This window comes from Urocampus carinirostris, chromosome 15 (assembly GCF_059441175.1).
Source record: "Urocampus carinirostris isolate Australia breed hairy pipefish chromosome 15, RoL_Ucar_1.0, whole genome shotgun sequence".
Classification (NCBI taxonomy): domain Eukaryota; kingdom Metazoa; phylum Chordata; class Actinopteri; order Syngnathiformes; family Syngnathidae; genus Urocampus; species Urocampus carinirostris.
The window spans coordinates 26,149,252-26,167,674 of NC_142363.1; the positions used below are offsets into that span (position 1 = coordinate 26,149,252).

Consider the following 18,423-nt stretch of genomic DNA (forward strand, 5'->3'; position numbering starts at 1 on the left):
TCTCAGTAGGAGTACTGTAACGCCTTATTAATAAAACTGTTGTTACAACATGGTGCGTTACTCTACTTTTTAAAATCGGATCATTAATTAAAACATCCTCTGATCGCTAACTGTTGTTCTTTCGCTAACAATTTAACATACAACCATCCATCCGCCAACACAAAATTGACTAAATACAATTACAGTGGCACCGTCACAAGCACAGAGTATGAGAATGCTGAGGTTCTCCCAACTGATATTCTCCCTATTGTTTATATTAAAATCCAACTATAAAATAAAATACTAAAATCTGTGGGACAGTTTATATGCGAATAATTGGTTGTGTGTCATCAGTAGCAAATGGTAGGCAGCGTGCTGGGAGAGGGCGTGGCTTATGCAGGAACAACAAAATAAATAGGGCAAAGTGAGAATAGAATTTACAATAAAAAGGGTGCTGAATTTTGGTAAATTTACTTTTTAAATGCCCAACACTGAGTGTCCCACCTTGTCCCATGCGTCCTCCCGTCAATGCTTCCTTAGCGCTACCAAATCCGAGTTCCCGACACACAACACTGGCCGACTGCAGGTCCCATCGGTCGTCACAAACGCTGCCCCATTCGCTGCCCTTCAGCACCTCCACTCTGCCCTCGCCCAGCCGGGCCCCGCCCTTCAGCCTTACTGTGGCCTATAAAAAAAGAAACAGTACAAATTGAGGAATTCAGGAATAATAAGATTGAACGTCATGGGTCACTACAACAATGTGGAGCAATCACATATTGTTTTAAACAGCATGGACTCAAGTAATATCAGGCATAATGAAGGAAAAACACAACATTGTGGAGCAGATGAGTATAGCACAATGTTTACACATAACTCTGTGGCAAGAGCACATGTCAAATGTAACAAAACATGGAGGCATGTACAACCCGGAGTACCCAAAACATCACAGAGTAACTAAAACACATAGAGCACAATCTCCCAGATGCACAACATTGTGAAAATGATGAAGTCCACGAGATAAAAAAACAATGTAACCATACACAAAATTGTGGATTAGTGTCTACTATAAAGATCAGTTGACACATAAAACTGAGGAGTGATAAACTGCATACAACTCTGCAAAGCATCACATAACTTAAACAAAGAAAACGCACACATCATGAAGCAACACCTACATTATAGAACGCACAACAAAAAATATGCACACACATGCAACAATGTGGAGCAACTATTATCAAAAAAATACATGCCACGGTAACTCTGTGATGCACTGCATGCCTTAAGCATAGGCCACACAACACTGCAAGGCAACAACTACATCATGGAACGTCTACCTAGATACACAAAGGAAAAGCACTAACATGCAATGTGGAGAAACCACTATTAAAATAATCTGTGGAGAGATCAATTACACACAACTCTGTGACAGACCACCTTACTTAAACAGAGGCCATGCAACATTGTGAAGCAACTACTTGATTGGGGAATAACTGCCTGGACATACACAATCACAAATCCGTGGACACATACCATTGTAGAGAGGCCACACTTCCAAGCTTAGATTACACAAATATGGAGCCAGACAACAGTGTGGAATGACAACAAATTTGCAAAGTGATCAAAACTTTGGAGCAACCACACAACACTGAATAAGAAAACAAAATATTAAAAAATGCATACAGCATTGTGGAGCAACCCCAATATTGTTTTTATGTTCCAAAATGGACTCGTACAACATTGTGAAATTCCCACTACATCATGGAGTGATTCCAGTTTACAGTGTAAGATGACTACTTTTGATGAGCAACATCACAACAACAAAAAAAGGAACACAAAATACCCCAAAATGCAACACACAACATTGTGGATCATCCCCAATATTGTTTTTGTGTTCCAAATTGATGCATACAACATTGTTAAATGACCACTACATAATAGAGTGATTCCTATCTCCAGTCTCAGAACTAAAGTTTGGGTAGCAAAAACCACAACAAAAAATACCAAAAATTGTGGCCAACAAGATTGTGGAACGTATTGTGTTCCAAAATGGATACACACAACATTGTGAAATGACCAAAAGATCGTGGAGCTATTCTATTCCACCGACAAGCCTCCTTACCGGAGTTTTGGCTTTTTTCTTCAATGATGTGTTTTGCATGAAGAGCGGCCCTGGCATGCAGCTGATGACGACTGGGGCGCCTCCCCGGCACGTTGTTGTACTGTTGGGCCCGCTGAACTCCATTGTGCACGCGGCCAAGTGCACCTCGGTCCCTGTGCACGCCACTGAGTGTACGCGGAACATGCTTTTCTGGCGCTCCAAAAACAACCTGCCAGATGAAAATAATAATTTGGGATCATTGTATGTATGATGGAAAATTTTACAACAGAAAAAGTGTCCCCGAAACCAGAAAACTGTTTCAAGCGTGCTCATTGCCGCAGCGACACCATCAGCGCTCACGTTACCTTGGAAAAGGGCTGCTCTGTTTAGACTTAGCAAAAACTTTTGCGGTTTGCCTGCAAGGTAAACATGGGTTAGACTGCCAGTGTCATTAGAAATACAGATTTCAAAGGAATGTTTCACTTTAAACATGGTGGCTAGCGCTGTGTGGCTACAATTCTTTCTGTATCCACGTGTTGAATTTTTGGGCCCTTTCCAGTTGAAAGTGAGACATCCTTCTTTTCAAATAAAAAAATGAAGAAAATCAATGCGATACATTGATAGCACATCGATTTGAAGTGTACTATTGTGATTCGAATACTAACACAGAAAATACTAGCTACACACTCATTTGAATAGCAAATGACATGTATTGAAATAAAAGGAAGATTTTTGATTATCATGATTAATTCGGGGGCAGCACTGCAGCGCAGTGGTTAGTCCGTGTACGGCACAATTCTGTGGTCATGAGATCGAACCTTCCTGTGTGGAGTTTGCGTGTTCTCCCCGTGCTTGCGTGGGTTTCCTTCGGGCACTCCGGTTTCCTCCCACATTCCCCAAAACATGCATGTCAGGTTAATTGGCTGGTCCAAATTAGAACATGCAAACTCCACACAGGAAGGTTCAATCTCATGACCTCAGAACTGTGCTGCGGACGCGCTAACCACTCTCCCACTGTGTTGCCTATGATTTTTACCATTATCACTGATTAACTTGTTTTCCCCAAGAAATTATTTTACCGATAGTCGTTAGTACAATAAATAAATTATTTACAAATTTCAAATGGGTCTAATTCATAATTATTAAGTAATTTATTTGTTTTTATTGAACCATGTACAACTTTTGGATTCACAAGTACAAAGCTTCGGTCTTATTTCAGTAAGGGGTTTCTTTTTATATTATACTTTGGTTTCTTTGTTCCTAATCAGTTATTTGTACCAAGGGTTACATTTTAAAAATATAAATACACACCACAATAATCAAATCTTCTTTTATGGAAATTTTGATCTAGCAGGTAAGCTTTGGATTTTTTTTTTCAACAACAACACTTATTTTAGAATTACAATTATAAGCAATAATTAAAAATTATCCGCTATTACTCAGTTAGACGGCAAACTGGCCCCAATTTAAGAGATTTAAAGATTACACTTATATTCAAAGATCCTTTGAAATGTGTGTGTTGTTGATAAAAAACTCAAAAAGGCTTTTCCTGTGTGCAGACACAATTAAACGAGCACTAATCTAGAGCAGGATGGTTTCTTGTATACTATAAAAAATGTCGATCATAGCTGTACCAAGAAATAGTCAAAAATGGTTAACATGAATCTAAGGAAAAGCGTTAATAGCTACTCTAAGAAGAAAAGCAACATCCGTGAGCGGCGGATGCGTTTTCTCCCCGGCGACAGAATACCTGGCACCTGCCGATAGGTTAACTTTGGACCTGGAGACCTTTTCGGCGGCACGCTTTCTCAAACGCCTGCAACCCACCAAAAACTCAATCACACATTTTACAGCAATGATTTCTGGAGCTTACAGTATTTTGAACGCGTACGAGTTTTACACTTTTGATTTCGACGATTACACTTTTTACAACGATGAAAGGCGTTTTCACACTGTCCCATAACACGTGTAAGTTACGGTATACACTTACAGTTTTTATGACAACACTTTTTACAGCGGTGATTTCTGGCGGTTACATATTCTGAAAATGTATGAGTTTCACATTTTCAGTTTGAGCGCTCGACTTGGGACTGAAAAGTTGCAGGTTCGATTCCTGGTTCTTCCAAATTAAATGTTGATGTGTCCTGGGGTAAGTCACTAAACCCCAAATTCTCCCAATAAACAGGTAGGTGTCATGATTATTGATGTGACTCACCTGTGCCCGCTCATTTGGCTCCATCCGCCGCGGGTTTTGATTGGCTCCCTGTCACTATTTGAACCCAGTCCTGTTAGCCCCCTGTTGTCAGTCCGTCTGCAAACCTCAGTGTTTACTAGGCAAGCCTTTTTCGACCCTGACTCCCACCTGTCCTGTTTTTACTCCCGTCTGTCTCTGGCTACGACCTTTTTTAATCCTGACCACGTCTGCTCTCCTGTCCCGGCTTACGACCTCTTTTTGTACCCGACTACATCTAATCCCCCGTTCTGGCTTACGACTCGTTTCCGACCCCGAACACGCCTTGCTCTCCCAGTCCCGGCTACCGACAAGTTTTTCTGTTCCTGACACCGCCATCGCTTCTTACGGAAGATCCACTTCTGTGTTCGGATCACAATCCGTGTACGATAGCGACTTGCTTCCCGTGTCCAGCTAATACCAGATCGTGGGCGCTGCCCTTCCTCTTTCCTTCAATAAAACTTGTGGTAAACGCTAAGCAATTGGGTCCTGTTTCCATTCTGGTCCTGACAGTAGGTGCCTTGTATGGCTCATGCCGCTACGGGAGTGTGTGTGTGTGAATGGGTTGTGTGAAGCACATTGTAAAGCGCTTTGAGAAGTCTTCATTGACTTGAAAAGCGCATTTACCATTTTCCATTCTCAATTACAGCCATGACCTTTGGCTTGTAAAGTATTTGGAACATGTACACTTTTAGTAATAACAACTAAATTTTAACAGTGATGATTTCTGGCGGTTGGAGTATTCAAAAACCGTACTAGTTTTACGTTTCCAGTTTTGACAACTACTGTATACTTTTGACAGCGATGATTTCTACTTGTTACAGAATTCCGAACAGTACGATTTTCACGCTTTCGGTCTTTATGATTACACTGTTCACAGCGATGATTTCTGGCAGTTACAGTATTCCGAACAATTACAAGATTGACACTTTTAGATTTTAAAACTATACTTTTTACATCAAAACATTTGTTTTGTTCTTTGTATAATGTTGCTAACAGTGTACGTTTCTGGCTTCTTGGCAAAGAGGGGACATTAGGGAACAGAGGTGCTGACATTCCACAAGTCGGCAACGTGAATTGAGGTCAAACTTAAATATGCAGATACTCCAAAAATTTCACATTTGGCGCCCAACTTTTTGGTGTGAGTCTGCATGATGGCTACTTCAGCCCCACTAAAAGACTTCTAAGGTAGTTCATATCAGTAAAATTTCTTATTTTTAGATCAAAATGCCATGTAGACAGACTTTTCAGAAAATAAATTTAGATCTACTCAATATGTCAACAAATACACACTTTTTAGTGAGTAAGACTGAGTGTGAGCGTATCATTCGCCCCTGTACTACCCAGAGTGCTTTGAGGCATCGGATTACTCAAAAGCGTATACATGCATGAGTAATAGGAAAATGAATGGACTAACCCAACCATTGCAAGCGGAATAGTCGCAGTTGGATCTTAATCGGATTATTGTATAACATTTAAAAGTGAAAAAGTACAAAGGATAATAAATGCCCTTCTCCTGTGTCCCACAACCTAACCCACAAATGATTCTTTAAAACCAGAACAAGGTCACCAGAAGCGCCTTGAGACCAAAAGTTTTCGAAACAGGATGTACAGTATTTGAGGCTCGGATGTGGTTGGCTCCTGCAGAGGTTTCACACACACCTGACGGACAAAAACACACGGGAAGCACACATTTTTAAATGGAAGCCTTTTTTTTGTCCAACCTGGAATAGGAAAGACAGAGATTCTCATAGAGCCCTTGCAACTACTAGATTGTTGCCGTCATGTGAAAAACAAGTATCTCCACTTTTGGCATTTTCTTTAACATAAAACGTGAACAAAAGTAAAAATCTGAAAAAATGCAAAACCTTAAAAGGAAAAGAATGACAAAAATGTAAATGCAATATAGCCAAATATAGCTATTCCTTGTTAAAATTACACTTTTCCACTTATTTGATTACTTAAATTATAATGGCTATATGATTTTATGCACTTTTATCTAGTATGTTTACTTTGATAATAACTACAGTGTCAATTAATGTAATTCAACGTATTTAATTACTTTAAAAATATGACAGTACAACTTTATGTAATCAATTTTAGTTCATTTAGTTTAATCAATAAGACTTAAAACTTAATGCAATTATGAACAGTTTATTCATTTATAATGTTACTGTATAATTTTATGTACATATATTTAATTTAATTACTTTAATAATAATGACTGTATGATTTTATGTATTCATATTCAATTTTTTTACATTAATAATACTTACTTATCATTCCATGTTCTTATATTTTGTTTTATTATTTCATGATAATTACTGTATCATGTATGTCGTTATAATAACATTCGAAGTAAGATCTTAAGCCTGAGCCCAAACTGAAATTCAGGTCGGGCCTAAAATGTCAATCATTGGGTGGGCTTCAGGCCGGGCTTCTCTCGCTGACTTTTTTTTTTCGCACGATGGGTTCAGTCCCACTTTCCCGGGATAGAATTGGTTGTGGAGATCCTCTACAAAGAAAAATAAACTGAAAACAATGAGGAATGGGTAATTTATGAGAGAAGCCCGGCCCGAACCCGAAACTAATCATTGACATTTTTGGCCCGACCCGACCCAAATTTCGGTTTAGGCTCAAGTCGGGTTCGGGCTTAAAATCCTACCTCCAATGTAAATGTAAGTACATAAATTGATACAGCAATTAATATTAAATAATCAAACTAAATATTATAACATAATAAGTCAGTGAGAGAAGTTCTCCAACTTCTCACAAATAGGAAAAAAGTCCTCACAAATAACGTACCAAAATTCGGGTTTGCTCCGGGACGGGTCCCTCAAATCAAGTAATTTGTCAGGCTTGGGCTGGTTCGGGCTTCAATACACGCGGACCGGGTCGGATTATTTAGGTACAATCTTACCTTTAATTTACATTGATCACTTAAATCATAATTACTTTATCATTTTAGGTACCGTAGTTTCCCAACTATAGGGTGCACATAAAAGTCTGGAGTGCGCCCTTTCAAGCAGTACACTTCATGTGTATTGTAAGGTGGACGTAAATGAGGATAGCATGAGACTGCTATAGGGTGAACTGGACGAAAAAGTGTACTCATGTTTGGGACTTAAAGGTAAGTTATTTTTCTCACACAATTTTGTCAGCTAATATCTCGGACCACCTATTTAACGAAGTGTACAAAAATCAGCCACACTGACCGGTAGAAGTTCTTGTTGACCTTCCTCTCGTGAGGGAATCCCAACATGCCGCAAACCACACGGGTGTTTTTCACCGTCCAGCCGGCATCACACACTTGCGCCCAGCCGTCCTTGTACTTGACCTCCAGGACGCCCTCAGTGACCGGAAGACGTTTTTTGGCCGCCGCTACCACCGCGCGCAGTCGCACCTCCTCCAGTTTGTTCTCGTCCACGTGGGCCTGGTGAAAAGTGTTTTTAAAAAGATATAAATATTTTAGGTCAAACGAAAGATCATCAAATGGACAGACCTCGATGAAGTTAGCGTCCACGAATCCCGGGATCCTCTCATCTTTGCACACCACGCCGGCGTCCTCGTCGTGAGTGCAATCGCTGTTGCCCCAACCGCGAGATTTGCACGCGCCGATACTCTTCTCGCCGCCGCCGCACTGCACGTTGTCCAGCCAGATCTTACCTTCAACACAATTTATGACAACTGCAACCACTTGTTGCTAGGCAGACTTTGTGGGGCTCTGGCGAAACTGCACTGAAACATGTATTTTGATTTTAAAAGTGTTTAAAATTTGCTAATTAGTTTAATGGACAACTGTTGCTGGGCAGACTTATTGGGGCTCCAGTGAGACAGCACGAAAATATATTTCTGGGGAAAAAAACCCAGAAAAAAACTAAGTAGTTGATGGGACAACAGTTGCTAGGAAGACTTTGTGGAGCTCCAGCGAGATTGCACCAGAATATCTCTTTCGACTCCATTATTTTTTTAAGTAACTCATTGGTTAATTTTACAATTGTTGCTAAGCAGACCTTGTGGGGCTCCGGTGGAACTGCACTGAAATATGTATTTTGGTTTTAATAATGTTTAAAAGTCGCTAATTAGTTAAATGGACAACTGTTGCGAGCCAAACTTAGTGGAGCTCCATTGGAACAACACTGAGATATATCTAACTAAATAGTAGATTGGACTGCTGTTGCAAGGCAGACCTTGTGGGGCTCCAGCGAAACTGCACTAAAATATGTATTTCATTTTTCAAAACGTTTAAAAGTCGCAAATTAGTTTAATGGAACTGTTGCTAGCCAGAATTAGAGGGGCTCCAGTGAGACTGCACGAAATATATTTTCAGGCAAAGAAATAAAAATAAATAAAACGTAATGTCATGAGCTCTCTCTCTACCGGTAACCAGCACCAAAACCCCCCTCTGCTCTGTCACTGCACCCCGATCAGTTCCACCTGTCTGTTCTCGTTTATAACCAGCTGTTCTGAATTCCCTACCAATCAAGCTCTGTATTTAAAGCCCTGCCTTACAGCCTATCTTTGTCGGATTGTCTGCAAAGCCTACACCCGGAACCTGTTTGTCAGCGCTTCTGACTCTGAACCTGGACCTGTTTGACACTTCTGCCTTCTCTTCTGCCCCGGTCTTTCAGAATCGTGTTTTACCTACTCCAAGACCTGCCACACCAACCCAGTTGCTCGGTTTCCTCTTCGTTCCATCTTTCATGCCATCTTTCTTAACTCCATCTTCCTTAAAGGTAATCCCAAATCTCCACTTCAAGATTTCTCTTCGCTCCAAGACCCTCTCTCCCGTTTTGCCCCATCCTGAAATAAACTTTCTTAACGTGACGCAATTGTGGTCCTCGTCTGTCTGATCCATGACACAGAAGAAGGTAGATGGACGACGATTGCTAGGCAGACTTAGTGGGGCTCTGGTGGAACTGCACTGAGATATATTTTTAGGGCTTGAAAAGAATAAAATAAATAAACAATTTTTTGATTGGACAACTGTTGCTAGGAAGACTTTGTGTAAGAGTGCACCTAAATATCTCTTTTTTAAATGTAACTCATTAGTAGAATTGTTGCTAGGCAGACCTTGTGAGGCTTCAACGGAAAGGCACTGATTTTTTTTTAATTTGATTTATATGAATGAATAAATAAACAAATGAAATGATCTGCATTTCTATAGCGCTTTTCAAGTCGATGACTTCCCAAAGCGCTTTACATTGTGCTTCACATTTCCCAATAGCGGCCGTGATCTGTGCAGCCATGTAAGGCGCTAACCTGCTTATTGGGGGTATTGGGGGTTCAGTGTCTTACCCAAGGACACTTCGGCATGTAACACGGACAAGCCGGGATTCGAACTGGGATCCCTTAATCCTAAAACGATCGCTCTACCTCCTGAGCTACCGCCGCCCCAAATAAATAAATAGTTGGACAATTATTGCTCGGCAGACTTTGTTGGGCTCCAGCAGAACTGTACTGAAATATATTTTTTTATTTTTTGGCTTAAAATAAAGTTAAAACGTAACTAATTAGTTGATTAAAAAATTGTTGATAGGCAGACTTAGTGGGGGTGCAGCAGAACAATACTAAAATATATTGTGGGGCTTTTATTGTTTAAGTAACTAATTAAATAATGTACAACTGATGCTAGGCAAATTTATTTGGGTTTGAAAGCTTAGGGTTAGGTACTATTATCCAAAAAGCTTTTTGGTATAAATTAAAACATTGTTAATGAAAGCATTTGATTTCAGAGCTCAATGTTATTGCTCCATTAACAGTACTTTCTTGTTACTTAGCAACTCCTGCAAATCCATAAATATTTGAGTCTATTAGTTTTTATGGTATTTACATATAAAATATAGTTGTCTGTCCCTGTGTGCCCTGCGATTGGCTGGCAACCATTTCAGAGTGTCCCCTGCCCACTGCCCGATGATTGCTGGGATGGGCTCCACCACCCCCGCGACCCTACTGAGGATAAGCGGTGCAGCTAATGAGATGAGATGAGACATATAAAATACTCTTTTGGTATTGCCCCAAATACAGCCCTTGTTTCTAGGCAGAAATCATGAGGCTTGATGACAACTGCCCTATTTTTATTTGCTTGGTATTATGGGTGTGGCTTGTTACTCTGAGAATTTCATAATAACTGCTTCAAATACATAAATATCTTTGTTTAATTGGTAAAAAGAAAAATACACTTTTTATGGTAATAACATATCAGAGAAGAATTTGTGCGGCATGATCACAACCGCCCTATTATTCATTTCTTGGCATTATAGGTCTAACCTGATGCTAGGCAGGCCTCATAACAACTCTTTTGAACTCATAAATATTTAAGTCTCTCGGGTAAATATAAAACACATTTTTTTATGGGATTGACTCATGGTGTAGCCCCAAATCCAGTGTTACTTGCTAGGTAGAATTTGTGGGGCTTGATCACAAGCGCCTAGTTTTGTATTTTTCTGGCATACGCCTGACTTGTTAAGCAGAATTCGCAGCAGAGGTAAGATCTTAAGCCAACCCGAATTTTAGGCCAGGTAGGGTCTAAAATGTCAATCATTATGTTCAGGTCGGGCTTTTTTGCTGCATATTTTTATTTTTATTATGCGCCTGTCATTGTTTTTCTTTGTCTCTCTGCCTCTCTCTTTCGGTGCCACTCATTTTGAAGAAAAGAATAGAATAGAATAGAATAGAATAGAATAGAATATACCTTTATTGTCATTGTTACAAAATGGGTTAACATATTGTGACAACGAAATTGGGCATGGCACTCCAGTTTTCACATTGGTCTCCTACTGTGGTTTATGGCCCAATTTTCAGCCCGTCAAAATGACCCATGGCCTTAAAATCTTCCCGTCGTCTTAAAAAAACTGTCAATGATGGAAAATTGTCGGTTTACTGTACCGTCTGCAGACTCAGAAATATAAAAGATGTAAATGTTTATACAGTCTTGTTTAACCTAGATTTCGTTACAAAAAACAAGCTTTAATTTGTTATCATAAATCCGCTCTCCTCCTCCTGAGTCCTGACAAATAAAATATGATATTTCGGGGTTGCTTCGGGATAATCAAGTTAATTGGTCGGGCTCAGGCTGGGTCAGGCTCAAATACCCGCGGGCATGGGTCGGGCTGGATTTCTGAAGCCCGATCTTACCTCTTCTTCACAGGGCAAAGTAAAGGGCCAGATATTGGCTGTATAAAGCAAGCTAAAATCCCAAACAGAGTGTCACATCCTACCTTGCCCCTTCCCGTATTTTGCGCTGTGCGTCCAGGCCGTGGCCTCCACGAAGCCCAACTGTCGACACAGCACGTTGGCATTGCCGATGGAGAAATCGTCATCGCATATTGTGCCCCACTCGCCCCTGTAGAAGACTTCCACTCGGCCTTCGTTATGCTTGCGAGGGAATCCGGCCAGTCGCACTTTCAGTTTCTCCGTCTGAGCGGACGAGGATGGCGACGGGCGCAGGTTGGCGAGCGTTGTGGACGGTGTCTGGCCGAGGCAACAGGGCGAGCACAGGACGAGGAAGAAGAGGACGCACAGGTGGCGCCCACCAGTCTGTGTCGACATTTTCACAGCTAGAAAGATGATTTCAATTTGAGACAGAATAATGGAGAACCTAATAGCATTCTTAAAGGGACAGTGTGTATTACTTTGCGTCTCTTGTGGAAAAAAAACTACTTGGGCTGCGCAATCCATCTACATCTTGTTTTGTTCTTGTTTTCTCGTTGTTTGACTTTCTGTGTACAGTGACCTTGGGTGTCCCGAAAGGCGCTTTAAAGTTAAATTTAATATGTAATATTATCACAACTATCATCACTATTATTATTACTACTATTAGTTTTTATTATTATTATTATTATTATTATCGTTGTAGTTATCATTATAAACTGACACCTAATTTTTAAAAATGAATTAAATAACAATAATTTATCATTTATACTAAAATTAGAACTGTACATTTAAACCACAAATTTGAATGTTTTATCAAACACGTCGTTCTCTCATCCATTTTAAAAATAAATATAATAAAAACACCAAAAGTTTATTGTAGAAATGAGCCTTATTAATGATATATTTTATACCTAGATTGACATAACCGTTATTTAAAAGTACTAGATATTGGTTCAAGACAGCAATCTCCAGACATAGCCCATACTATAAATGTACTGTAGGATTGGATTACAAATGCTGGATTTTTTGTTGTTATTGTTGTTTTTGGTCAGGAAGGGGCACAATTTTTGGGAAATAAAACAATGTACTAATAAGGTTTTTCCCAATGTGAAAACAATCACTATTACAATAATAGTACTACAAAATAAGACGCATTTTTTTCAACTTAGCATAAAAAGCATAAAACAATTATGCTTAGAACAAAATAGTGGAAACCGTCCTCTATACCTATTTGGAATCGTCATCCATCTTCCTTTCAAACATTCCCTCGACTTTTTTTCCCATCCCGGTAAGCCCTCGCGTACTAAAATAAGTGTTTGTTCGACTGCCGGCGTCTTTGCCAGAGGTTGCTGACCTCACTGGCTGCACGTTTTCTGCTCTGGACTCAACATCACAGTGGGAAGGCTTCACAGCATGTGTGTGGACTGTCTGGGTTCGGATGAGGGAAATGTATACTTGAATAAAAAGCCACAAGCAAACCTTCCCCAATTCATTCGTTTGATGTGGGACTCAAGAAGCAATGAATCACGGGGGGTGTGGTCTTCATTATCTCATTCAGTGGCATTGACATCTGGTGCAATATTTTACAGTGAAGAAAACAAGTATTTGAACACCCTGCTATTTTGCTGTTTCGCCCTCTTAGAAATCATGGATCGTTCTGAAATGTTCATGGTAGGTGCATGTCCACTGTGAGAGAGATAAACTAAAAAGAAAAATCCAAAATTCACAATGCTTGATTTTTTAACAATTTATTTGTGTGATACAGCAGCAAATAAGTATTTGAACACCTGAGTATCATCTAGAATTCTGACCCTGAAAGACCTGTAAGTCCACCTGCACTCCATGTATCATCCTGAATCAGATGCACCTGTTTGAGGTCCTTAGCTGCATAGAGAAAAGTGTCCACCCATACTATCGGTAAGACTTTAACTTGTAACACGGCGAAGATCAAAAAGCTGTCAAAAGACACCAGAGACAAAATTGTAAACTAAAAGAGCTACGGAGCAATTGCCAAGCAACTTGGTGAAAAAAGGTCCACTGTTGGAGCAATCATTAAAAATGGAAGAAACTAAACTTGATGGTCAATCTCAATCAGAGTGGAGCCCCATGCAAAATATTATCTTGCGAGCTCAATGATTGTAAGAAAGGTAAGGAATCAGCCCGGAGCTACATGACAGGAGTTGGTCAATGACCTGAACAGAGCTGGGACCACCGTTTCCAAGGTAACTGTAGGTAATACACTAAGACATCATGGTTTGAAATCATACATGGCACGAAAGGTTTCCCTGCTTAAACCAGCACATGTCATGGTAAGTTTTCATATGACCATTTGGATCATACAGAGGAGTCATGGGAGAACGTTTTGTGGTCAGATGAGACCAAAATAGAACTTTTTGGTCATAATTCCACAAAGCGTGTTTGGAGGGAGAAGAATGAAGAGTGGGGGTGGTAGCATCATGCTTTGGGGGTGTTTTTTCTGCACATGGGACAGGACGAGTATACTGCATTAAAGAGAGGATGACTGGGTACGTGTATTGTGAGATTTTTGGGCACAACCTCCATCCCTCAGTCAGAGCATTGAAGATGGGTTGTGGCTGGGTCTTCCAACAAGACAACGACCCGAAGCACACAGCCCGGAAAACCAAGGAGTGACTCTGTAAGAAGCATATGAGGGTTCTAGCATGGCCCAGCCAGTCTCCAGACCTGAACCCAATCGAAAATCTTTAGAGGGAGCTCAAACACTGTTTTTCTCAGCGACAGCCCAGAAACCTGACTGATCTAGAGAAGATCTGTGAGGAGGAGTGGGCCAAGATCCCTCCTGCAGTGTGTGCAAACCTGGTGAGAGACTACAGGACCAGTTTGACCTCTGTAATAGCAAACAAAGGCTACTGTACCAAATATTAACATTCATTTTCTCAGGTGTTCAAATACTTATTTGCAGCTATATCATACAAATATAGTGTTAAAAATCATGCATTGGGATTTCTGGATTTTCCTTTTTAGTTTATCTCTCTCACAGTGGACATGCACCTATGATAAAAATTTGATAATTAAGAAAAAAAAAGAAACATTAACTCGACTTATATGCATGCCACTTCTATCAGGAGGGCGGTATAGGAACATGTGCGCCAGCACAAACAGACTGAGAAACAGCTTTTTTTACCCAGAACTGTCGACCAGCTAAAACTGCAGGACTTGTAGGCTGTGAGCCACAGCAAAACACACTTTTTCTACTCAGAAGCCCTTTGATGTACATATACAAAACAGAATATAAGTACGTAGTTTTTTTTATTATTATATATTTCATTCTATTTTATTGTTACAGACGCTCCCCTACTTACGAACATACGAGTTACAAAAAAACGGTAGATACGAACATTTTTTTCAGGATATGAAAAAATATCCGGACATTGCAGTACTGTAGTGCCTCTTTCCGCCGCTACCGGCGTGTGGCGCTGTGAGAGCTCAAACCCAAAGAGGAAATACGCTTCCTCTTCCTAGTTCGTGTGTAAACATTCTATCCTGTACCTCCACCGCGCTAAGAACTTTGACGTTTTTATTGTTTACTATCTCGTGCATCCATTCAATATGGTCGGTGTAAAGTGTATAGAAGAGGCGAGCAGTTTCTTTTGAAATGAAAGTGGAATAAGAAAGCCTGATGCGGTTGAGAAAATGGTTGGATCGCTTTTTTTGAAAACTTTTTACCACGGAGGAGGACCTCTTGAATCGCTTCTTCCAAAAGTAAGTTAAACTCAACTTTATTAATCTTTATGGAGGATATTATTTTATGAAATGTTTATTTTAGTACAAAAGAATACAGGTTACTTATACAAGCCTTACACATACTTATATAAACCTCAAACATACAAAACATAGCACTGAAGCAACTTACGAACAAATTCAACTTACGAACAATTGTTCGTAAGTAGGCCATCGTCTGTAATTCTATGTCGTCGCTAAGTTATTATTTTATTGCCAATGTATAATTCTTAAAAGTGGGATTAAAATAGGCTCAGCCAAACACTGAAACATCTGCCTGGGGGCACGGGGTTATTTACATAAATAACAGAGCTAATTACATAAATAAATCAAAGGCTAAATTTAAAAATAATTTTGAAAGAACTGGTTAGGCATTTAAAAGGACAGTGTGTATTATTTAGCTCGTCTTAGAGGTAAAACAAAAAAATATTGATAAGCATCAACTAACATTTAAAAGTACATTTTTTAAAAATTCTCATAGGTTGACACATTTGCATCTATTTTAACATAACATGAGCTGACATGCTTGTCCACCATCTTGCTGCTAAAAGGGTACCCCCAAAAAACAAAAACCTTGTTGAAAGGCTGGGAAAATAAGAAAAATGGTGTGATTTGGTCACTGAGTCTCCTTAATTTAAATTATTCCTTGTGCTTTTTAGCAATTGTTTTTGGTTGCACTACACAATGCAGCGAATTTGGTGGTCAAATAATATACACTGCCCCTTTTAAGACACTTTTTCATGCCAGTTAGAAATAAAATTTTCAAATTTGAAGCATCGCTGGTGAGGTACTTTTAGAACCGGTCCTCGGGGTACTCAGATAATCTCAAGGGGGCTACCTGGTGCTCGGGTGACCCGATTTAGATAATGAATAGACAAGAAAAAACTGTGTGTAATAATTAGTGCCTCCTTTTGGTACAAAAACCTTTAGTTCAGTTAAAAAATATATTTTGAACACCAGGCAAAAATACAAGAGCTATCATCGGAAGGTTAATTCATACATAATAATCATAGGTCGAGACATTTACATTTATTTTACATAGTAGAATCCGGGGCAGCACAGTGGTTAGCGCGTGTGCGGCACAGTTCTGAGGTCATGAGATCGAACCTTCTGTGTGGAGTTTGCATGTTCTCCCCGTGCTTGTGTGGGTTTTCCTCCGGGCACTCCGGTTTCCTCCCACATTCCAAAACCATGCATGTCAGGTTAACTGGCCAGTCCAAATTGTCCCTCGGTGTGAATAAGCGAGTGAATTGTCATTCCCTCTGTCCCCTGCAACTGGCTGGCAACCAGTTCAGGGTGTCCCCTGCCCACTGCCCCAAGATAGTTGGGATGGGCTCCAGCACCCCCGCGACCCTAGTGAGGATAAGCTGTGCAGATAATGGATGGATGGATAGTAGTGAGCTATCATCTGAAGGTTAATTCATACAGAATTATCATAGGTCGAGAAATTTGTATTTATTTTACATGGTGGAATCCATACCTAGTAGTCGCAACCATGTTTGTCTGGCGTCTTTCTGAATAAAGTATCTATCTATCTATCTATCTATCTTTCTGCTTGCTCTGGTACGGGGTTTTGTTTGCATTAGGCAACAGTGTCATCTAGTGGTCAAATATTACACACTGGGGCTTTAAGATAGTGATGATGTGCCTTTTTCACGTCGAGACAGTAGTATTTTTAATTATTCAAACAACACTTTTTCAACACGAAGCTATCTAAAACACGAAATGTAGCGACAGGTTAAGACTACTGTACTTCATTCTTGGGCTTCGTGTAAACAAACACCCCATTCAAACACATCGTAGCCTACACAAAAAGTTGTTAACTTTTAATGTATATGTGTAATATGTTATGTTAAACCATGTGTGTAGTAAAGCTTACCTTATTCGTGTGAGCTCCGTAGTTTCCTTTTTTTTAAATGTTAGAAAAGAGGAGGAGAGTCACGTGACTTTTCACGCTTGGCTCAGTCTAATTGCTGGTGTATTTAGGGTCGGGGGGTGGCTATGGAGGAAAGTGGGGGGATAATAAGTTGTTGAAAAGCGAGAAGAGGAAAATGTCGTCGTCTTCGTCGCGGGGGCAGTAAATTGCCAGCTGTACAACTCGGCTGAAGAAGAGGAGGAGACAGGAGGGGAGAGAGGAAAAAAGAAAAAAAAAGAGAGGAGGGGGGAGCTGAGTCTAATTCCTGGTAGGTGCACAACCGGACTCTTTCACGGCGGCTCGGATGATGCTTGCGTAAGGGCAAGGAGGGAAGGTTTATTTTTATTTTTAAAGGTAAAATCGTTCACGTGACTCACGCATAAACGCTCACCAACCTGGCCCGCAGGCACCAAGTAGTCCCCAAAGATCACCCAAGTAACTTCAGAGGGTCATCAACACAGCCCAGAGAATCGTTGGTTGCTCTCTACCCAGTCTGGAGGACATTGCGTGCTCTCGCTACCTCAGCAGAGCAGAAAACATCATCAAGGACTTTTCTCACCCCGGCCACCACCTCTTTGACCTGCTGCCTTCCGGCAAGCGCTACAGGTCACACAAAACAAAAACAGACTCAGAGACAGTTTCTTCCCCAGAGCCATTACCACCCTTAACACACACCGCACAAAATACGTAAACTCTTGCAAACACACTACCTCATACAGATGTAAAATTGTATTCATGCCTATGCTCACTTTGCACAATGTTGCCTATTTTTGCACTAACGCATATTGCACTAATATGATCCCAAAACTGTATGTAACATCCTAGATGCCCACACTTCTTGTGTAAATATTGTGTAAATTATAACCTTTTTCTTCTTTGTTCCTTTATCTTCTTTGTTTTCTTTTTTCATCACTGTTAAATGTGAACCTGGAGTGCCACGCCCAATTTTGTTGTCACAATATGTTCAACCCATTTTGTAACAATGACAATAAATGTATATTCTTTTCTATTCTATTCTATTCTATTCAATTCTAACTGGTTCCGAAAATGGTAATAGGGCATTATCATTTTTTTTTGTATATATCTCTCCAGATGTAATTAATAAAAAAAAAAATTCTTCTTAAAATAAGCGAATCATTCATAAAGGTCAGGGCACCACTTCCTGTGGTGTGTCTTGGGCAAGTACAGCCTGGTGGCGCCCATCCTTCTCCAGGCCTAGGGGGTCTGGTTTAGGGGTTTGCTTCCCCACATCGCCTGGTTCGTGTTTATAGCGGTTTCCAAAGTGGT

At 40.2% G+C, this 18,423-nt stretch overlaps 1 protein-coding gene across 5 annotated transcripts in view; it reads right to left on the minus strand.

The window, feature by feature from the left end:
• Positions 1–17,357, minus strand: part of loxl3b (lysyl oxidase-like 3b) — a 28,885-nt gene extending 11,528 nt beyond the window's left edge. For 3 of the 5 annotated variants that reach the window (XM_088354560.1, XM_088354559.1, XM_088354563.1), the window contains exons 1-8: positions 17,101–17,357; positions 11,528–11,866; positions 7,810–7,973; positions 7,523–7,740; positions 3,828–3,893; positions 2,443–2,493; positions 2,099–2,306; positions 484–664 (exon numbers count right to left, since the gene is read on the minus strand). In XM_088354560.1, coding sequence (XP_088210686.1) covers positions 484–664; positions 2,099–2,306; positions 2,443–2,493; positions 3,828–3,893; positions 7,523–7,740; positions 7,810–7,973; positions 11,528–11,858 — 1,219 coding nt within the window. In that variant the 5' untranslated portion in view covers positions 11,859–11,866; positions 17,101–17,357. The remainder of the gene's footprint in view (positions 1–483; positions 665–2,098; positions 2,307–2,442; positions 2,494–3,827; positions 3,894–7,522; positions 7,741–7,809; positions 7,974–11,527; positions 11,867–17,100) is intronic. The other 2 variants (XM_088354561.1, XM_088354562.1) reach the window with 2 other exon arrangements.
• Positions 17,358–18,423: the final 1,066 nt, after the last annotated feature.